Source organism: Cervus elaphus, chromosome 13, assembly GCF_910594005.1.
Source record: "Cervus elaphus chromosome 13, mCerEla1.1, whole genome shotgun sequence".
NCBI classification, from domain to species: domain Eukaryota; kingdom Metazoa; phylum Chordata; class Mammalia; order Artiodactyla; family Cervidae; genus Cervus; species Cervus elaphus.
The window spans coordinates 63,106,431-63,129,595 of NC_057827.1; the positions used below are offsets into that span (position 1 = coordinate 63,106,431).

The 23,165-nt window shown below is 45.5% G+C and overlaps 1 protein-coding gene and 1 non-coding gene across 2 annotated transcripts in view; both read left to right on the forward strand.

Moving 5' to 3' along the window:
- The first annotated feature begins 711 nt into the window (after positions 1-711).
- The window catches only part of AK7 (adenylate kinase 7), a 62,575-nt gene continuing 40,121 nt past the window's right edge, over positions 712-23,165 (forward strand). The window contains exons 1-4 of the mRNA XM_043922569.1: positions 712-818; positions 4,768-4,956; positions 14,145-14,253; positions 22,312-22,406. Of these exons, the coding sequence (XP_043778504.1) occupies positions 714-818; positions 4,768-4,956; positions 14,145-14,253; positions 22,312-22,406 (498 nt within the window). The 5' untranslated portion in view covers positions 712-713. The remainder of the gene's footprint in view (positions 819-4,767; positions 4,957-14,144; positions 14,254-22,311; positions 22,407-23,165) is intronic.
- Positions 3,253-3,357, forward strand: LOC122707271. Its single transcript, XR_006344784.1, has one exon. It is a non-coding gene; the product is annotated as a small nucleolar RNA U13 (small nucleolar RNA).

Sequence of the window (23,165 nt, forward strand, 5' to 3'; positions counted from 1 at the left end):
ACATTCTATCCCTTTGTGAAAAAGAGGGTGAATCCCAGCACAAATGGCCTCCAGCTACCCGCCCCCCGCCCCGCACCCCTCCGCAGCCCCGGAACTGCTAAACCTGTAAAGCCCAGTGGACTACCACCACTGCAAGAGCGGTGGGGAGCACCCTCGCTGTGGATCCTGAGTCCTGACCCTGAAACTCCATGGCAACAGCCCTCCTTTGCAGTAGAGGATTAAGTCAAACCCTCCGGATCAGACCATCCTACAACGGGCATGTTAATTCACTTCAACATTTCGGGGAAGGCCTAGGCTACGGGCTTTTTACCTTCTCATCAGATCCATCAATATCTTTAGTGCTCCGGGTCGGGGGGACACTGGGACGTGTTTCCGGAGTTTCCGAATGATAGAGAGGAAAGGGAATAGAGGGCACGCCCTGCCCGAGGGCACCAGCGAGAAGCAGAGCAGAGTGGGGCCCCAGTTGGAAGCACTCGGGCAGGGACGCGGCGGGCCAGCCCTGCGCCCTAGGCGGGGAAAACCCACAGGGCGCGGGAAACCGGAGGCCCCGCCCCCGCCCCGGGAACGCCCCACCCCGGGAACGCCCCGCCCTGCGCCCTAGGCCCCGCCCCCGAAGGGCCGCCTGGGCTCCGCGGTCCTAGGGCCGCGGTCACACCCACCTCCTTGGCAACCAAAGGGACGCTTTCTCCTTAGCAACCAGCGAGGCTCCCACCATGGCTGAAGAAGAGGAAGGTGCTGCCCCTGCGGAGAAAGCTATCCGGATCCAGAGGGTGTTTATAAACCTTCTGGACTCATACAGCAGCAGAAACATCGGGAAGGTGAGCGGCGGTGGGTCAAAGCAGAACCCCAGCCCCCAGCTCCCTCAGTCCAGGCCCCAGAACCCTGTTGCACCTGCGCCGCGGACTTTATCAGGGTCTCCCTTAAGAGACCCTCCATCGTCCGGGACACAGGCAGTGCCCCGGCTCCCCAGTCCGCCCCCAGGCTAGACCAGCGCCCGACCTGGAAGACCAGGGTTTTGGAGATCGCCGGTCCAATCCGGGTTTCTCCCTTGTTTAGGAGCGGAAACTGAAGCTCGGAAGGAGTTGCGGGCTTACTTAGACTACTTAGCAAGCTGGGGGCTCAGGTCTCCGGCTTCTAACCAGGTTCTCTTTCCACTCCCGCCGAGGAGTCTCAAGCAGGAACGTGAGGGATAAAGTTCAAAACTAAATGCAGTAACAAAATGTCAAAAAGATAGGGGTTGTGTTTGTTGTTCAGTTGCTAAGTCATGTCCAATTCTTTGCGACCCCATGGACTGTATAGCCCGCCAGGCTCCGCTGTCCATGGGATTTCCCAGGCAGGAATACTGGAGTGGGTTGCCATTTCCTTCCACAGGGAATCTTCCCAATCCAGGGATGGAACCTATCTCTCCTGCATTGGAGGGCGATGCTTTACCACTGAGTCACCAGAGAAGCCGGTAGTATGAAATTATTTGTGTCTTTCAAAAAGACAGATACAAATATAGAGAAGATGTGTATGTGTGTGTGTGTGCACGTGCTCAGTCGTGGCCAACTCTCCATGGACTGTGGCCTGCCAGCTTCCTCTGTCTGTGGAATTTCCCAGGCAAGAATACTGGAGTGGGTTGCCATTTCCTATTGGAGTGGATCTTCCCAACTCAGGGATCAGACCCCGGTCTCCAGCAATTGGCAGGCACAATCTTTACCACTGTGCTACCTAGGAAGCCCAAAGAAGATAAATAGATAGATGATAGATAGACAGATAATCTACATACAGAAAACATCTCAAAGGATACACAGGACATTTAACCATTATCACCTCTGGAGGATGAGATTCATTTATTCATGACCTCCTACTAAATGGCATTCATAGTTAATAAGACCCAACAAAGTCTTTGCCCTTGAGGCTCCTGCCTCTCTGGAAGGAGATAGATAATAAATAATTTTTAACATAAACAAGATATTTCAATCCCTACTAAGTACTCTGCAGGAAAGAGAATAGAAGATGTGGACTTAGGGGGTAGAGAGGGTGGCTGCTTTAAATAGTTGCATGAAGGATACTCTTGAGGGGTGACATTTAATCTGACATGTACAGAATGAAGGTCCAGCCCGAGGAACTAGCTCCCAGAGGGCACAGCAAAGGTTGTAGAGGACAGAGTGGCGAGGGTGCAGTGAATCAGGGGCCCCAGAGGACAGCAGTCACTGTGTCCGGGACCCATGGGACTTTGGGGCCCATAAAAATGTTTTAATTTCTCTTAAATTTGGAAGGAAGCAAAAAAAAAAAAAATTGGAAGGAAGCAAATTTAGCAACAAAGATTGTGTGTCGTTATAGAAATACAGTCATAAAGTATCATTTTTATTAATAATATATTTTATGGAGGAAAGTCAGAATGTGGCCCTGCTCAGCAACTAAACAGTGCCTCACACAAAGTCAGCACTTCATCAGTATTGTGTAAATTCACAAAGTGTGTGTGCTTAGTCACGTCCAACTCTTCTGTGACCCTTTGGCCTATACCTGTCAGGCTCCCCTATCCATGGGGTTTTTCAGGCAAGAATACTAGAGTGGGTTGCCATTTCCTCTTCCAGGGGATCTTCCCATCCCAAGGATCAAACCAGGGTCTCCTGTGTCTCCTGCATTGCAGGCAGATCCTTTACCACTGAGTCTCGGTGAAGCTCAAGGAAGCAAGTGAAAGTCGCTCAGTCGTGTCTGACTCTTTGCGACCCCATGGACTATACAGTCCATGAAATTCTCCAGGCCTGAATACTGGAGTGGGTAGCCTTTCCCTTCTCCAGGGGATCTTCCCAACCCCGGGATGGAACCCAGGTCTCCTGCATTGCAGGCAGATTCTTTACCAGCTGAGCCCCAGGGAAGCCCCAGTGAAGCAAAGTCAAGCATAAAGACTAAGATCCTGTGGGGCTTTTGTCAGGAATTTAGTTTGTGTTCTAAACACAATGATAGCCACTGGAGTACTTAAAAAGAGAGGTGACATGATCGAAATTAGGAGAGAGGGAGGGAGGGAAGAGAATTTAACCTTTTACTGTACCCCATTTTGATCACTGATTATTTTTTACAACAACATATTTTTATAATAAAACTTTTAGTTTGTAGAGATTTTTTTCAAAAGCTGATCAATAACAGAATTTTCTGGTTATTCCTAAACAAACCAGGACTTGACTTTCTCAAATTACAAGTAATTGCATTGTCTGCACTAAGCAACGTGGGAGTAGAAATATAAAGCATTTGAAAAAAGCATGGATGATCCTTTTGTAGTTCATGAGCATGATGATTGGGTGTTCATGCTGCTGCGTGACATGTGCCTCCCTCCAAACCTTGTTACGACATCGGCACATTACCTGTCTGACGTGAAAAAAAAGAAAAAAAGAAAAAAGCATGGAAACCATGTCTCCTGACCTCAGTTGGGCAATGCACCCCAGCCCCTTCTCCAGTCTGGAAAGGGGCCATGTGACAACTGTGCAGCTTTGAATATTATATCAGAAGATCTGGCATCACCCCTCCCTCCCTATGCAATCTTGGGCAAATTGCTTACTGCTGGGCCTCAGTCTCCTTGTCTGTGAAATGGGATAATAAAATTGAAGATGTATGTTTGAGAGGTAAACAGGAATATATATGTCATATTTCAGAAAAATATATTCCAATACGAGATTGAACCTGATATCTTGCCTACTCACTTGGACTGTTTTTGTTTTTTTTAATCAACATAAGTGGGGAAGGACTTTGTTTATTTGGTTTTGTAATGTTTTTACCCCCAAGAAGTGATATCATCATGATTATTTACATATGTTTAACCTAAGAATTATATGTTTAATATATAAATTTAAATTAATTCTACATTGCATAAACCACTCACAAAGATAACTTTTGTAAACACAAAAAAAGAAACTTTGCCAACCTCCTTCTTTTTCATTATTCATAGCCACTGACCACAAGTGGCTGTTGAATGTTTACACGTGTCTGGTCTAAATGGACCTGTGCTATAAGAGTAAAATATACATCAAATTTCAAACACTTACTGTGGGAAATAAAGAATATAGAATATCTCAGTAATGAAGATATCTCAAATAAAGATAATATCTCAAAATAAAGATATATAACATCTCAGTAATGTAATATTGATATGTTAAACTGATAATATTTTGGATACCTTGGGTTAAAACATACCTAAATTCTTTTAAAATTTAACCATTACCTACATTCACCTGTTGTTTTACTTTTTATTAATGTGGCTACTAGCAAATTTGAGTTCCCTAATCAGATCGCATCACATGTCTCCATTTCTGTTAGACAGAATCATCACGGTGAATTTAGCCCAGCTCTACCATTTGCTAGTGCGGGATAATATCCTTAATGAGGGACTTTCCTGGTGGTCCAGTGGTTAAGACTCCGTGCTCCCAATGCAGGTTCCCTGGATTTTATCCTTGGTCAGGGAGCTAGATCCTGCATGCTGCAACTGAAGATCCTAACCCAGTCAAATAAATTTTTTAAAAAATTTTAAATATGTCCTTAATGAGCTCTTAAAGCTCTCTGAGCCAGAGTTCCTTGCCTATAAAATGGGGAATCATAATATAGTACCCATTTCACTGTATTCTTGTGGGAATTAAACCATTTCAGTGAGATACCAGTGTCAAAAGCTCTAGCTTTGCACAAGTGGAACCACTATCAAGCCTTCAATAAAGGTCAGCTTTTAGAATCATCATTCATACTGGTTTCATTCTGAGCTGTTTTTAGTATTCAGGGAATTTCTCTCTGTTGCAGTTTCTTTCTAACTGTGTTGTCGGGGCTTCACTTGAAGAAATTACGGAGGAGGAGGAAGAGGATGATGAAACTAAATCAGCGATGCCAGAAGCCTCCATGGCCAAACTGAAGGAAGGCACGTTCCAGATCGTGGGCACACTTTCCAAGCTGGACGTCCCCCGACCCGAGTTTGCTGTGGAGACCTACTGTGTGAGTCCAGGGGGGCTGCTGAGAGGGGACAAAGGGAAGCACCACCCTCTGCTCAAATGCCCTGACAATGTGTTTGCTTCTCAGCCCCCTCTCCTGCCAACGTGAGACCGTGGGAAAGGTGGGAGCAGGTCTCCCTGTGATGGAGACTACCACCTCGCATCTCCCCACTTTAAAGGTTTGCCTGCAGGGACTTCCTGGCGGTCCAGTAGTTAAGACTCTCCGAGCTTCCTCTGCAGGAGGCACAGCTTCCATCCCTGGGCTGGCAAGCTGCAGGGAGCACCCCCTTCCCACTGCCCCCAACCCCCCCCCCCCCGCAAGAAAAAGCAGCAAAGAACTTAAATGATATAAATGAGATATTCTTAGAAGGTTAGAAGGTGTGGATCTCACTTGAACTTTCAGACTCATAAAATTCTCTACCCTGTGTTTAAAATGCATTCTGCCCTGCCTCACCCTAACATGACTTTGGCCCATGGAGAGTGTTATTTGTGAAAGACACCTCCTTTGGTAATGAGCCACTGGGGAGCAACATACCATTACATTGCTGTCTTATTGAAAAGTAGTGCAGCCTTCACAAGACAGAGTCTATACGACCCTCATCCTGAGACATTTAAACACCTCCAGGAAGGGCAGCCCTCCCAGGCTAGCCTCTCCCATCATCCTGCCTGCCATTCTCCAGATTCTAAGGGACAGCTTTGCACATTCTGAGCCCTGGAATAGCCTTCCCACTTCCCTCCCTATGTTGCAGGAAGGGGGACCCCTTCCAGGGCCCGAAACTGGGCTCTTGTCTAACACTCGGAAATGAATTGTCCGAGGAGACACATGTGCTGACAAAGCAAGAGATTTTATTGGGAAAGGGCATCCGGGTGGAGAGCAGGAGGGTAAGGGAACCCAGGAGAACTGCTCTGCCGAGTGGCTCACAGTCCTGGGTTTTATGGTGATGGGATTAGTTTCTGGGTGGTCTGTGGCCAATCATTCTAATTCAGAGTCTTTCCTGGTGGCGCACGCATTGCTCAGCCAAGATGGATGCTAGCGAGAGGGATTCTGGGAAGTGGACAGACACGCGGTGTCTCCTTTTGACCTTTCCCAAACTTTTCCGGTTGGTGGTGGCTTATTAGTTCCCTATTCCTTATCAGGATCTCCTGTCCTAAAACAACTCATGCAAATGGTTACTATGGTGCCTGGCCAGGGTGGGCGGTTTCAATCAGTGTGCTTCCCCTAACACCTATATATCCTCATGCTTTAACACAGAATGTTGTCTCCTCCAGGAAGCCCTTCATGATTCCCCACTCCCAGTTTAGATTCTGAGCTCTTTGCCTGTCTCGATCCTTTTACACTTTTTACACCCCATTGTTATTATGTGTCTATTGTGGATTACACTGTCACTATCTGTTCCTTGAAAGCGGACGCAGCGCCCCATTTATTCTCGTGTGTATCCATGAATGGTGACAGACAGCACTGGCCCTTAATAAGTACTCGTAACTGAATGAATGCGTGCCCTCCCACCAACTTTGGGAACTTCACCACTTACCCCTTTTTACCCTCTCTGGCTCTTTCTGTTTTTTTTTTTTTAAGATTTTTTGTTGTTGTTGTTTGGCCCTGGTGAGTCTTCCTTGCTGAGCACAGGCTTTCTCTAGTTGCAACGAGTTGGGGGCTCCTCTCTAGTTGCTCAGGCTTCTCATTGCAGTGGCTTCTCTTGTCGCAGAGCACAGGCTCTAGGTGTGCAGGCTGAGTAGTTGAGACTCTTGGGCTCTAGAGTGCTGGCTCAGTAGTCTTGATGCACGGACTTAGTACACAAGCCCCGAGGCATGTGGGCTCTTCCTGGCCAGGGATCTAACCGGTGTCCCTTGCATCACAAAGCAGATTCTTAAGCCCTGGACCACCAGGGAAGCCCTCTTCTGTCTTCGCTTGCACTGGCTTCTTTCTTTCTACCTCCACATATGCTGACATCTTCCCACCGGGAAACACACACACACACCTCCTGCCTCTTTCTCTGCCCCTGGCCCTGCCACCACTGAACTTGGGAGAGGGCTCAGCACCTTCCCAGGCCTCACTCCTGCACTCTCCAGCCCACACCCCTTCACAGGAGGTATCCTGGCCATTGTCTCTCTTCCCCGCTTCCCTCAAGCAGCACTTGGCTGCCTGCCCACGTGCATCCGCTCCTCCTCTTTAAATGTAGCTCTTTCCAGAGCTCCCTCCCTTCTCCTAACAGGCATTCTTCCTAACTCTTATCCAGTCCTATAGCTTCAGCTTCAAGACAATGCCTTTCTGAGCCTTCCCCAGCCCTGCTGACTGAGCACACATCCAACTGCTTCATAGCCCCTCCCCCAGATGTCCGGCAGCACCTTTATATCAGTTCAGTTCAGTCTCTCAGTCATGTCTGACTCTTTGTGACCCCATGGAATGCAGCACACCAGGCTTTCCTGTCCATCACCAACTCCGGGAGCTTACTCAAACTCTTGTCCATTGAGTCGGTGATGCCATCCAGCCATCTCATCCTCTGTCATCCCCTTCTCCTCCCACCTTCAATCTTTCCCAGCATCAAGGTCTTTTCAAATGAGTCAGTTCTTCACATCAGGTGGCCAAAGTATTGGAGTTTCAGCTTCAGCATCAGTCCTTCCAATGAATATTCAGGACTGATTTCCTTTAGGATAAACTGGTTGGATCTCCTTGCTGTCCAAGGGACTCTGGACAGTCTTCTCCAACCCCACAATTCAAAAGCATCAATTCTTCGGTGCTCAGCTTTCTTTACAGTCCAATTCTCATATCCATACATGACTACTGGAAAAACCATAGCTTTGACTGAAAGTGAAAGTCACTCAGTCGTGTCTACTTCTTTGCAACCCCATGGACTGTACAGTCCATAGAATTCTCCAGGCCTGAATACTGGAGTGGGTAGTCTTTCCCTTCTCCAGGGGATCTTCCCAACCCAGGGATGGAACCCAGGTCTCCTGCATTGCAGGCAGATTCTTTACCAGCTGAATCACAGGGGAAGCCCAAGAATACTGGAGTGGGTTGCTTATCCCTTCTTCAGGGGATCTCCCCGACCCAGGAATCGAACCAGGGTCTCCTGCATTGCAGGCAGATTCTTTACCGACTGAGCTATAAGGGAAGCCCATAGCTTTGACTAGGCGGACCTTTATTGGCATCATCAACATCAACTTTTACAACTTACATCATCAACATCAATTTTTACATCATCATACCCAAAAGGAAGTCTCTCACACTCCTCTACAAAACCACTCTGCCCTGCTTTGTATTAGGGGTCTCGCTGTCTGTATCTGTTTGGACTATTTGGAGTTGCAAGTCATAGTGGGGAAAAGGGCAATCTAAACTGGCTTATTCAGTAAGGACATTCATTAGCTTATGTGGCTGGTGGTCTCCGGGAAGAACCTGCCTCAGGCCCGGCATGATCCAGGGATGGTAGCCGTTTTCCAGCCCTTTCCCGGGCTCTGTCTTTCTCTAGGGTGACTTCATTCCTCAGGTTGGCAGCAAGGCTGCAACATTCCAGGGTTCTGCACAGCTACACAGTCACACCCTGATGAAGAAAACTTTCAAAGTTCTTATAGAAAGGAGGATGAACTTTCCAGCAGTACCCCACACTCACTGTCTGGAGTTGAGTCACTTGCCTGTTCCTGAACCAATCTCTTATCCGGAATCAGTAAGGTCCCTACTTGAAGTTAGAGGATGAAGTTAATTTCCCACAGGCTGAGAAGGGGAGTAGTTGAACAAAGTTTGGGATCTGTTGGGAAAGAGGAAGAGGGAATGGATGTTTGTAGACAACCAAGAGTGTCCTTTATACCATTCATCATGCACTTGCCCCCATCACAGCTGCGAGCCTGGTATTGCTGTGGGCTTTTACCTCCCTACTATTAACTGGAAAAAAAAAGAAAAAAAAAAAAAAACAACGCCTCAGAGTGTGAGAGCTGTGAGTTCAGTTTTATTTGGGATTTACTGAGGACTATAGCCTGTGAAACAGCTTCTCAGAGAGCTCTGAGGACCTGCTCCAAAGACGTAGGTGGCATATAAGGTAGCTTATTTAACTCTGCATATAAGTGAAATAAGCAGGGTGGACAACATACAGCCTTGACATTCCTTTCCCAATTCTGAACCAGTCCATTGTTCCATGTCCGGCTGTAACTGTTGCTTCTTGACTTGCACTCAAGGTTTCTCAGGAGGCAGGTCAGGTGGTCTGGTATTCCCATCTCTTGAAACATTTTCCAGTTTGTTGTGATCCACACAGTCAAAGCAATATGTATGTGATTTGAGTGAAGGGGGAGTACGTGCAATTAACACATCTCAGTAAAATGTGGCTGCTAGTCAGGAGGAGCTGATGTCTCCATTACTGATTTTGGTGCTTTTCTAGGTATTAGAACATGCAAGATAATGGGGTCATAAACATTTCTCCTGAAAATACCTACCTTTCTGAAGGCCCGTTCTGTCGGTTTTTCCCAGGGCACAGGATGCCTCCTTCCTGACCTCCCTGCTGATTTCCGTTCAGGGGCTGTTGGAAGTCTGCAAGCGCAATAGCTAACGACCTAATCCTTGTAGAGCCGGATGGCTGACGACGTCCTTTAGTTGGCAGCACTGCCTCTCATATCCTTTTGGTCATGAGATCCTCAACCCAGCTCTCCTCTCTCTCTCTTTATCTTTAAGAGCTCAGCTTTTTATTGAACATGTTACCAAAGAGGTTTAGTCAAAAAGACCAAAACCCACGTGATCATCAGACTCTTCAGATTCTTCTTTCTTTGCTTCTGCTTCCTGCTTTTCAGGGGGGGCAGCAGTGGTGAGAGTGGGGGGGACAGGACGTCCTGCTGAAGCCGATCTACCAGCCCCGCCCCCTGCTGCCCGTCCCCGCGCCCCTCGCCCCATCTTTGCAGATGAAGCTCCCGATGCTGACTTTTGCGGAAGCCTTTGCGAACAAGCCTGGCCAGAAGGCTCAACATTTACACTGACTGCTTTAGTGAGGGCATTGTTATCATCCTCTGCAACCGTCACCTCATCCTTGTGCAGGATGAGGGCCGAGTAGATGCTGATGGGCTCTGTGACCTAGGCCGTGGTGAGGGCAAGCGCTAGTCAGGGGTGCCAGGCACAGTGCTAGCCGCAGGGTGGAATGACAGTCTCACTCTAACGCGGTCTTAGCTTCCCGGGAAAGACCGAGAACCTTAACCCAGCTGAGGGAAGGGAGGCCTCAACCTATCTCTTGAATAGCTCTCTAAAGAATGTCCGCTTTCCATTCTCCTGGCTAATTGCATTGGTTCAGATCCCCATCTCTGATCTCTATTTACACCTGAATTTGATTCAGTGAATTAGTATTGAGCCCTTTTTTTTTTTTTTTTTTTTTTGGCCTTGCTACACTGCAAGTGGGATCTTAGTTCTCTGACCAGGGATGGAACCTGCACCCGCTGCCTTGGTAGCTCAGCGTCTTAACCCCTGCACTGCCAGGGAAGTCCCTGGAGTACTTTAAAGGCCCGAAGATGACTGCAGGGCTCACAGACTAGCAGGGACTCTTCGATCTAAACTAGCAGCTCCAGGGCAGGATGGGGACTTGATGACAGAGGTATGCGCACAACCGTGTCCAGAGCACCCTGAAAAGGTCAGTTTGAGTTTTCAGTCTTATCTAGAGAGCCAGACAGGTGAGCTCCAAACTTCTCCCCATTGCACAGATCAAGACCCATCCCCCAGCTCCTCTGATCTGGAGAGCCAACACAGTTGGCCCTCCTTTTTGGAGTTTGGGGGCTGCTGGAAATGCTGGGACTGAGGCTGAGCCTCCAGGGCTGAGTAGAACTTACCAAGCAGGTAAGGGGACAAGGAATTGACACGTGAAGGGGACACCTGGGTGAGGGTATGGTGAGCTTCGAAACGGAAAGCATCAGTATAGCTAGAGCTTAGATTCTAGGGAGCCAAGGGAAGAAGCAAGTATGGCGTAAAAGGTGAGAGAGAGAGAGTGGAGAATAGAAGATAGCAGGCTAGCCCAGGTTGTGAAAGGAGCTTCTTCCTAACTCAGCAAATGGCCTGCTAGTCTGTGAACTTCCTAGGCTATGCTGAGTGAGCTTGTATTCACCCTGTCAGTCCAGCTCAAATGTCAATCCCTATGAGTCATAATCACATACTCGCCTGGTCCGTCAAAGCTCAAATGTACCTCGATGATAGCCCTTTCTACACTGGGGGCTGCCATGAAAGAATGCACAGGTTGCACACTGCACAAGGACATTCAGCTGTGGACGCAACTAGGGGCTGAAACGTGATGTGTTCTTCTGGCTGCAGTGTGTCCCAAAGTGGGCACCATATAATTTGTCCAAGAGCAGCTTACCTTTTCCTACTTTGTACAGAAGCTTCATGTGCTTAGTTGCATCCTTGTCCACATTAGACCATAGTTATTTACTAAAATTTTGCCAACAACACACCCACACACAATACTCTGTATTACCAACAGTCATATGTCAATCATTTTTTGCCTTTCTCCTTAGGGTCAAAATCAGTGCTCACAATTATTTATTGGGGGAACAAATGAATGCACAATATCTGATAGGAGGACCATTCTTTTGAAAATGTGCCTGTTTCAACTTAAATCGGTCCAACTATGATTTACCAGGTGTATATGTTTTCTTCTGGACACATCTCACATGCTTTCATGGACTCATAGATGCTTCACCTTCTTTCTCTTGAAAGAGATCTAGAACACACTGTGTCAGGAACGCATGGCTTCAATTTCTTCCCATCCCCCAATCTTTCTCATTGTGTCCTTGCTGACTATAGGTAAGTCCCAGGTGTACCAGGACTGTGGTGTACTCTGCTGCTGACAAGGTGAAAATCCATGTTTGTTTGTTTAATTTTTTTATTTTTACTGTAATGTGCATCTTGTGGGATCTTAGTTCCCTGACCAGGGATTGAACCCAGGCCCTCAGCACTGAAAGTGCAAAGTGCTAACCACTGGCCAGCCAGGGAGTTCCAAAATTCCATGTTTGAATCAGGATTTTCAGAGTATCTTCTCTCTTGCACATTCAGTCCAGAAAAGAAATCGAATGGATGATATTAGGGACTGAATTGTGTCCAAAATAGGTGAAGTCCTAACCCCCCAGGACCTCCGGATGAGACCTTATTTGAACATAGGGTCTTTACAGAAGAAATCGAGTTAGAAGGAGCTCATTTGGGTGGGTCTCTAATCCAGTATGCTCGGCGTCCTTATAAAAAGGGGAAATTTGGACAGAGATATAGGGAGCATTTCGTGTAAAGATGAAGGTAAAGATATGGGTAATGTTTTGATAAGCCAAGGAACACCAAATATTGCCAGGGAAACACCAGAAGCTAGGATGTTGCTGTTGAATTTAACAAGAATGTGACAAACCTAGGCAGTGTATTAAAAAGCAAAGACATCACTTTGCCAACAAAGGTCCATCTAGTCAGAGCTATGGTTTTTCTAGTAGTCATGTATGGATATGAGAGACCACAAAGAAAGTTGAACGTGAGGAATTGATGCTTTCATACTGTTGTGCTGGAGAAGACTCTTGAGAGTTTGTTGGACTGCAAGAAGATCAAACCAGTCAATCCTAAAGGAAATCAACCCTGAATATTTATTAGAAGAACTGATGCTGAAGCTGAAGCTCCCGTACTTTGGCCACCTGATGAGAAGAGCTGAATCATTGGAAAAGCCCCTGATGCTGGGAAAGATTGAGGGCAAAAGTAGACGGGGCGGTGGTGGGGCGGGGTATGGGGGGTGAGTGCAGCAGAGTATGAGATGGTTAGATGGCATCACCAACTCAAGGGGCATGAATCTGAGCAAACTCCTGGAGGCAGTGAAGGACAGGGAAGCCTGGCTTTGCTGCAGTCCAGGGGATCGAAAAGAGTCAGACACAACTTAGCAACTGAACACACACACGCACAACCTCTGATGAAAGGCATGTCCCCTCTTGTGATTCTCCAAAAGAAGTTGTGGTAAAGAGATCAAGTTTGATCTGAAGTGTCCTGCTCTCATGCAACCAATCAAGGATCTATGGGGGAATATCTGATCCCTGAGACAGGAGGAATAGCAACCGGTGTAAATCCTGGTCCTTTTATGGTTGATACCCACCCACGGTATGGTACTACCAAAATGTGCTGGCACCACGCAGCAAGGAATAACTGGTTAAACACAAAGATCATCAAAGTTACTTTCACATCATATAAGAACTTGGTGTTTTTAAACATTAAAATTTTCTCTATTGCGGGGCTTCCCAGGTAGCTCAGCGGTTAAAGAATCTACCTGTTAATGCAGGAGACACGGGTTTGATCCCTGGCCTGGGCTTCCCTGGTAGCTCAGAGGGTAAAGCGTCTGCCTGCAATGCAGGAGACCCAGGTTCGATTCCTGGGTCGGGAAGATCTCCTGGAAAAGGAATTGGCAACCCACTCCAGTACCCTTGCCTGGAAAATCCCATGGACAGAGCACCTTGGTGGGCTGCAGTCCATGGGATTGCAAAGAGTCGGACATAACTGAGCGACTTCACTTTCACTTTCTGGGAAGATCCCACATGCCATGGAGCAACTAAGCCCATCCATCACAACTGCTGAAGCACATGCTCCCTAAAATCCGTGCATGGCCGCTAGAGATTAGCCCCCACTCTCCACAACTGGAGAAAAACCCATGGAGCAATGAAGACCCGGCACAGCCAAAAATAAGCAAAACATTTTTTTAATTCTGTATCTTTAAATACTCCCAGCTGTCAACTGTGATAAGTTACCTTACATTTTGAGACCAGATTTGTTGCATCCTGAGGATTCTGAAATAATCCACATTAATCACTTATCAGCACTTCTGAGTCATTCATGATCTATAACGGCTCAAAGAAACTTGTTCAAAGATTGAGTTCCTTTTAAATGCCTCACACATTTTCTTCCAGCATGCTCTAATTCTTCCCTCCTGAATCAGGGTTTAAACAGTAGGCAGAAATAGTACCTAAGATCTTTATGTAATTTTCTTGTTCATCTGTTCCTGGCTATTTTCATAAACTTTGTTATTTGAAAACTACACACAGAAGAGAGCCAAAATTTCATTTTAAGTTAAAAAAATCAAAAAAAAAAAAAAATCCTTCTGTGATTTTTTTTTCCTGTGGGACTATCCAGGCAGCATGTCTCATCTGGAAATTGTCACTCCCATCTAAATATTAAGGTGACATTGCTTCTTGCAACAAATTACTGTCAACTTTCTTTTTCAGGGCATCTCTCAAGAAGATCTTCTCTTGCGCCTGCTGGAATGTGATGTTATCATTTATAACATCACTGAGAACCCCCAGCAAGCGGAGGAAGCCATCTGGGCAGTCTCTGGTCAGTGAGATGTACCCTTGATCTCCAGGGGCGGGACTTTCATGCCATATACCTTACCTAAGAGCCATCCCAGGAACACTAGGCAAATTAGAACCATGGAAGAACTGATCTGAAATTTACCTAAAACAGGAAGTGAGATCAAACTAGTGGATATGCCTATGGATAATGTTACAACATACACAGAGACATATGAAAATATTTAAGTGTGTATGTGAGCAAGAATCAATTCATACTGGGAACTCCCTGGAGGTCCAGCGGTTAGGACTGTGTGCTTTCATGGCGAAGGGCCCCAGGTTCAAATCCTTGTTGGGAAACTAAGATCCCCGCAGCTAGGCAGACCAAAAAAAAAAAAAATTTGATTCATGTTGGGCAGCACCAAACTGGAAGTGGTTAGGAGCCCCACTAACAGGAGCTAGGGCCAAGACTGAGAAAACCCAGAGGCAATGCAATTATTTGATTGGCTACAGCTTAAGTATTAGTCACTCAGTCATGCCCGACTCTTTGTGACCCCATAGACTGTGGCCTGCCAGACTCCTCTATCCATGGAATTTTCCAGGCAAGAAATACTGGAGTGGGTAGCCATTCCCTTCTCCAGGGGATCTAACTGATCCAGGGTTCAAACTTGGGTCTCCCACATTGCAGGCCGATTCTTTACCATCTAAGTCACCAGGGAAGAGAAAAGCCAGAAGCATGCAGTTATTTGATTGGCTGCAGCTTAAGCATTTCCCTTATTTGGGAGAGTCTATTGACTATTTGTGATTAGTTTGTTTAGGTTGGGGTTTGCTCATCTAGGCTGCTAAGGTGCTAGGGCCACCTCAGTCTAATGGCTTCCTTGCTAAATTAATTTAGGGACAGGTACTCCTGAAGGAGAGAATTTTTAAAATTGAAGTATAGTTGATGTGGTGGTTTAGTCACTAAGTTGTGTTCAAACTCTTGTGACCCCATGGACTATAGCCTGACAAACTCCTCTGTCCACAAGATTTTCCAGGCAGGAATATTAGAATGGGTTGCCATTCCTTTTCCAGATCTTCCCAACTCAGGGATCGAACCCAGGTCTCCTGCATTGCAGGATTCTTAATTGTCTGAGCCACCAGGGAAGCCAAAATTGATGTACAATATTATAAAAGTGTACAATATTATAAGTCACAATTTTTGAAGGCTATACTCTACTGATTATAAAACGTTGACTGTATTTCCTGTGTTGCACAATATATCCTTATAGCTTATTTTATCCTAATGTTGTTATTGTTTAGTTGCTCAGTCGTGTCTGACTTTTTGTTGACCCTATGGACTGCAGCAGGCCAGGCCTCCCTGTCCCTCACCATCTCCTGAAGTTTGCCCAAGTTTATGTCCATTACATCAGTGATGTCATCCAGCCATCTCACCTTTTCTCCTTCTGCCCTCAATCTTTCCCTGCATCAAGGACTTTTCCAATGAGTCAGCTGTTCGCATCAGATGACGAAAGTACTGGAGCTTCAGATTCAGCATCAGTCCTTCCAATGAGAATTCAGGATTGATTTCCCTTAAGATGGACTCGTTTGATCTCCTTGCTGACTAAGGCTTTCAGGAATCTTCTCCAGCACCAGAGTTCAAAGGCATCAATGCTTTGGCGCTCTGCCTTCTTCATGGTCCAGCTCTCACAACCGTACATGACTACTGGGAAGACCATAGCCTTGATTATACATAATAATTTGTACCTTTTAATTCCCTACCCTTATCTAGCTCCTCCCCCTTTCCCTTTCCCTACTGGTAACCACTAGTTGTTTCTCTAGTTCTGTGAGTCTCCTTCTTTTTTGTTATATTCCCTAGTTTGTGTATTTTTTAGATTCCACATATAAGTGATATTAGACAGTATTTGTCCTGCTCTGTCTGACTTATTTTACTCAGCATAGTAAATCTATCCATGTTGTTACAAATGGCAAAATGTCATTCTTTTTTTATAGTTGAGTAGTATTCCAATGTACACACACACAAATATATATCTATTTATATGAATTCTTTTTTATCCCTTCATCTGTTGAAGGGCCTTAGATTGCTTCCATATCTTGGCTATTGTAAATAATGCTGCTGTGAACATGGGGTACATGTATCTTTTTTAATTAGTGCTTTTGTTTTTTCAGATATAGACCCAAGAGTGGAACTGCTGGGTCATATGATAGTTCTATTTTTAGTTTTTTGCGAAACTTCCATATTGTTTTCCACAGCAGCTACACCAGTGTACATTCTTGGCAATAGTGTACAAGGGTTCCCTTTTCTCCACATCCTCACCAGAATTTGTTATTTGTTGTCTTTTTGATAACAGCAATTCTAACAGATGTGAGGTGATATCTTATTGTGGTTTTGATTTGCATTTCCTTCATGATTAGCGATGTTGAGCATCTATTCATGTGTTTGTCGGGTATTTGCATTTCCTCTTTGGAAAAATATCTATCCACTTCTGCCCATTTTAAAAATTGTGCTGTTTGTTTTTTTGATGTTGAGTTGAATGAGCTGTTTATATATGCTGGATATTAATCCCTTATTGTTTTGACCCATTTGCAAATAGTTTCTCCCCAGTAGTACATTGCCTTTTCATTTTGTTAGTGGCTGTGCAAAAGCTTTTAAATTTAATTAGGTCCCATTTGTTTTTCTTTTTATTTCCTTTGCTTTAGGAGACAGATCAAAAAAAAATATTGCTATACTTTATATCAAAAAGTGTTCTGCCTATGTTTTACTCTAGGAGTTTTATGGTTTCCAGGATTACAGTTAGGTCTTTAATCCATTTTGAGTTTATTTTTGCATATGATGTTAGGGAATGTTCTGAGTTCATTCTTTTACATGTAACTGTCCAGTTTTCCCAGCGTCACTTATGGAAGAGACTGTCTTTTTCTCCATTGGGTATCCTTGCCTCCTTTGTCGCAGATTGACCTTAAGTGCGTGGGTTTATTTCTGGGCTGTCTAGCCTATTCCACTGGTCTATGTGTTCAAAGAATAGAATAATTTTAATCATTTAAAGAAATGAAAGCTTAATGTTCAAAATTCAACCTTTATTCATTCTATGGACACTGCTCAAGGAGGTGGGGTTGAATGTGTTTTAAATGCTTTGAAAAAGGCAATAAACTCTAAGGAACAGGTGATGTTTAGCAATTGGGTGCTTTGTAATTCATATCCTTATTAAACCCAGAGCAACTGAGCTTATTTGAATTGTCATTCTAGACCAGGAGGACAGCCAAAAAGACACAAGCACCTTACTTTGCAGTATTTTTTACTTTTATGTTAGGTGCTTCCCTGTTGGCTCAGACTGTAAAGAATCTTCCTGCAACGCAGGAGACCCAGGTTCTATCCCTTGGTTGGGAAGATCCCTGGAGGAAGGAATGGCTACCCTCTCCAGTATTCCTGCCTGGAGAATTCCATGGACAGAGGAGCCTGGAGGGCTATAGTCCGTGGGTCACAAAGAGGTGGACACAACTGAAGACTATCACTTACACTTCAATATCTTCATTTTTGGCAGATTAGTCCAGGAGTCAGCAGATTTTTTCTGTAAAAGGCCAGATTTTTGGCTTTTCAAGCCAACTTCTCTGCCATTGTAGCACAAATGCAACCATAGACAAAATGTAAATGAATGAACCGGGTTCCAATAAAACTTAAAAATATATTTATTTATTTGGCTGTTCCAGGTCTTAGTTGCAGCTTGGGGGATCTAGTTCCCCGACCTAAGATCGAACCCAAGCCTCCTGCTTTGGAAGCACGGAGTCTTATCCACTGGACCACTAGGGAAGTTCCATTCAACAAAACTTTATTTACAAAAACAACATAATAAGTACTTTGCCAAACCCTGAATAAGAAGAATAGAAAAACTGTATTTTGGCTTATGTTCAAAGAAATGGAATGAAGCTTCAGGAATATCTGTACCATATTCAGAGAAATAATGATGGGAAAGTACTCTCTCTGGATGTGTGGAAGTCCTCAGGAGCTTAGAATGTTTGATTTCTCATTTATCACTGTGGGCCTAAGTTTCATTCAGATACAAATCAAAAACATGAGCAATGTGTCATATTTCAGAACAGAGCTTTATAATTGCCTACTCCCCACATTTTGTCCCTTTGCAAATATTTCCAGATGATGTATAATTGCACTTTCTAAGATAATTGCACCACCTAAAATAATAATCAGACCTAATGTTTATTGAGTTCTCATTTTGTGCTGGTCTTTGGAAATTGATTTTTTTCTATGTAATATATATTCAGAGTTTTCCTTAAATTTTAATTCTCTTCTGAAATAAAACCTGGGCATATTTCAAAAATTTAAAAACCACAGGAGGATTTAGAAGAAAAAAAAACAATTTCCTGCATTTCTTTCCCATTCCATCCTTACTCCCTCAAAGGAAGCTCATTTAACCCACTTGTTGCTTTTAGTCCACACACACACAAAATGCCTACACTGATGTCCTTTGATTATGAATTTTAGACATTAACTACTGACTTCCTGCTATAACAGATGAGCCTCAGCACCTTGTAGGATCCCCTCACTAATCATCACGGGAACATGGTAGGTTTAATCTCGGGTGGCCTCAGCCTGCAGTGGCTTGGAGCAGGGTTTCAGTTCCCGGCCAGAGATTGAGGTCAGTCGAGGCGATGAGAGCATCTAGTCCTAACCACCAGACCAGGGGTCAGTGATAAGACCCTGGCCCCGTGGCTTTGCAGAAATGAATTCCCATGAAGGCGGAGAGTAGTGAAACAAGTAAAATGTTTACTTGGAGGAAAAGAGTACAAGTAAGTGTGGATAGACACGAGTAGACTCAGAGAGGGAGTCTGAGTGCCGTTGGGTATGGGGCCTTTTTCCTGGGTTTCTTTTGGTGAATCATTTTGATTTGCCTGGTGCAGAGTCCATATTCGGTGTATCTCAGGATCCTCCCACATGTGCGTGCATGTCTCTCAGCCAAGATGGAATCCACTGAAGAGGCCTATGGGTAGTGAGCATCACTTACTATGGGGTGGTGCCCCCTCCCTTTCTGACCTCCAAGGAGCCTTTCTGTGCATGCATACTCAGGGAGGTCTCCTGACTTCAAGAATGAGAAATATAGGTGGTCTCTTATCTAGAGTCACTTGGACAGCGAGGTGATCAAACCAAGTCAGTCCTAAAGGAAATCAGTTCAGTTGCTCAGTCGTGTCTGACTCTACGACCCCATGGACTGCAGCACACCAGGTCTCCCTGTCCATCACCAATTCCCGGAGTGTACTCCAACTCATGTCCATTGAGTCGGTGATGCCATCCAAACACCTCATTCTCTGTCATCCCCTTTTCATCCTGCCTTCAATCTTTCCCACCATCAGGGTCTTTTCAAATGAGTCAGCTCTTTGCATCAGGTGGCCAAGGTATTGGAGTTTCACTTTCAGTATCCATTCTTCCAATGAATATTCAGGGCTGATTTCCTTTAGGATGGACTGGTTGAATCTTCTTGCAGTTCAAGGGACTCTCAAGAGTCTTCTCCAACACCACGGTTCAAAAGCATCAATTCTTCAGTGCTCAACTGTCTTTATAGTTGAGCTCTCACATCCATACATGATTACTGGAAAATCAACCCTGAATATTCATTGGAAGGACTGATGCTGAAGCTCCAATACTTTGGCCATCTGATGCAAAGAGTCAATTCATTGGAAAAAGACCCTGATGCTGGGAAAGATTGAAGGCAGGAGGAGAAGGGGGTGACAGAGGATGAGATGTTTGGATGGCATCACTGACTCAATGGATGTGAGTTTGAGCAAACCCAGAGAGATAGTGAAGGACAGGGAGGCCTGGCATGCTGCAGTTCATGGGGTTGCAAAGAGTAGGACATGACAGCAACTGAACAACAACATCGGATCACAGAGAACAATTTCCCAACTCTTTGCCCCGGGGGCCCATCTATCTCCTGCCTCAGGTCCTCAAACTTTGATACCACAATACTTTTCATGGGAAGCTCTTTGGTGGCTGAGCAGTAAAGAATCCGCATGCCAGTTCAGGAGACTCAGAAGACTTGGGTTTGGTCCCGGGTTTGGGAAGATCCACTGGAGGAGGAAATGGCAACCCACTCTGGTATTCTTGCTTGGAAAATCCCATGGACAGAGAAGCCTGGTGGGCTACAGTCCATGGATTGCAAACAGTTGGAGACAACAGTGAGTTCCACTCCACTCCTATGCTTAAATGTGTGGAGAGCCCTCGTGGAAAATAACAAACCTTTTGGACACCAAATACTCATGTGTCCAGTCCACCACTATTCTAAATTCCAGTGTCTACATATTGTTCATAATCCAGCATCAGGGTGTTACCAAAACCCTCCACCCACCAGCCCCCCGCCACCACTCATGGGCTGCTCTACCCCAGCCAGGGGCAGTTGGGGAGAAAGGAAAATTACTTCCTTCCACAAGGACTTAAGCTAAATAGTACTGCTTTATGTGAAATCATGAGAGGGCTTGGTCCATTAAAAAAAAAAATCGAAATAACGCTATTTACAGCAATATGGATGGACCTAGAGAATCTCTTAATACGTGAAGTGAGTTAGAGAAAGACTATATCACTTACATGACATAGGCTTTTTTATAAGCCTAAAAAATGTAAATGAATTTATTTACAAAATAGAAACAGACTCACAGACACAGAAAAGAAACTTACGGTTGTGGATTGGTTGGGGGTAGATAACTTAAGAGTTCAGGGCTAACACGCACACACTGTTCTATATAAACTAGGTGAACAACAAAGGTCTGCTGTATCGCCCAGGTCCTGTGACAGTCTCCACGGTCTCCACAGTCACGGGCTTGTAATAACCTGTAATGGAAAAGATTCTGAAAGAAAGAATGTATAGATACAGATTTTGTTTTACTTTTAGTTGCTAAGAGTGTCCAGCTCTTTGCAACCCCATGGACAGTAGCCCGCCAGGCTCTTCTGTCCATGGGATTTCCCAACCAAGACTACTAGAGTGGGTTGCCATTTCCTTCTCCAGGGATCTTCCAGACCAAGGGATCAAACCTGGGTTTCCTGCATCTCCTGCACTGGCAGGTGGATTCTTTACCGCTGAGTCACCAGGGAAGCCATGTAGGTATAGATAGATACAACTGAATCACTTTGCTATACACCTGAAGCTAGCGTAACACTGAAAGTTAGCTATACTTCAATTTTTTTTAAAGATTTAAAAAATACAGAGAGGCCTTGCCTTCTGATTCAGGCCTCCCAGTCCATTCTCCATGAAGCCAGAGGAGAGACAGAGTGGGGACCACAGGCCAGACAACCAGGCTTCTAGGACTGGACTCTGCCCCACGACTTCATTCCATGAATCTGAGCAAATGGGAAGTGTGCTTCCCTTCCCTTATCTATAAAAACAGCTGTTAGCATCTACCTCCTGATGGTAAGAATTCAGTGTATGTGTGTGTTAGTTGCTCAGTCGTGTCTGATTCTTTGCAAGCCCAGGGACTGTAGCCTGCCAGGGGATCTTCCCAACCCACGGATCGAACCCGTTCTCCTGCTTTGAAGGTGGGTTCCTTACCATCTGAGCCACCAGGAATTATTCACTAAAGCCCATGAACTGTTCCCATTCATGCCCTGGTGGCTCAGTCGGTAAAGAATCTGCCTGCAATGCAGGAGACGTGTGTTCCATCCCTGGGTCAGAACGATCCCCTGGAGGAGGAAATGGCAACCCACTCCAGTATTCTTGCCTGGAGAATCCCATGGACAAAGGAACCTGGCGGGTTACAGTCCATGGGGGTCGCAAAGAGTAGGACAACAACTAAGCTACTAAAACACCACCATGTCAGCTATAATTACTAGTATCACGAGCCCTCCTAAAGATGGAAGCACACCGCTGCAGGCCAGGAAATAGAAAGGGGCTGGATTGTGAGCTGGATTGTGAGGAAGTCGGATGGCTGGAGGGAGGTGGCCAGGAGCAGAGACTAGGTGGGGCAGTGAGGCATCAGAGGGGGTGCCCCTGGTGTAAAGTCGCTTCTTGAAAGAGGAGTCAATTCAAGTCCGGCTGGTGATGAAAAGTGCACAGCATTTTAACATGTTCTGGATGCATCCAAGTAACCACTCTGCATTTTGGCCCCACAGCCCTAAATGAAGAAAGCAGCCATTTTGAAAAGCGGAAGGTGTTTATTTTGGTCTCCACAGTGATGACCTGGGCGAGGTCCAAACCCCTGGACCCGGTAAGTAGTGCGCTAGCTTTTCTTTTATGCAGCATTTCGGCCTCCGTACCTTGTCGTTTGCAAGTGGAGAGAGCTTTCTACAGTTTTCAATGTGCTTACACTCCGAAACTCTGCCCCTTAATAAGCCCTCTGCAGTGTTCATGGACGGGGAAGCCTGGCGTGCTGCATGTTAGCCTGGAGTTGCAAACAGTCGAACACGACTGAGCGACTGAACTGAGAATTCATGGGCTCCAAGCCACTCCACTCCAAGGGGCCACGTTGTTTTACAAGCCCCTGAGAAAGAAGAGGAAAATGCTGCCTGTTCAACTATAACAAACCTTATCACTTTTTATTTTAAATGTATTAAAAGCGTACTCTTTTAGACTTACCTATACCTATATTTTTGTCGTGTATATTCCCGTGCATACATTTAAAGGGAAAATATAAGCAAAATACAGTGGTTCTAGTATTCCCCAAACTTCTTCAAACTCAGTTCAGAGGCTTCCCTGATGGTCTAGTGGCTAAGACTCCACACTCCACACCCCCAGGGGTTTGATCCCTGGGGTGGTGCAGTGGTAAAGAATCTACCTGCCAATGCAGGAGACCCAGGAGACGCAGGTTCGATCCCTGGCTAGAGAAGATCCCCTGGAGGAGGAAATGGCAACCGACTCCAGTATTCTTGCCTGGGAAATCCCATGGACAGAGGAGCCTGGCAGGCTACAGTCCGTGGAGTTGGGCTATAGTTGGTGGGGTTGCAGAGACTCAGACACGACTGAGTGA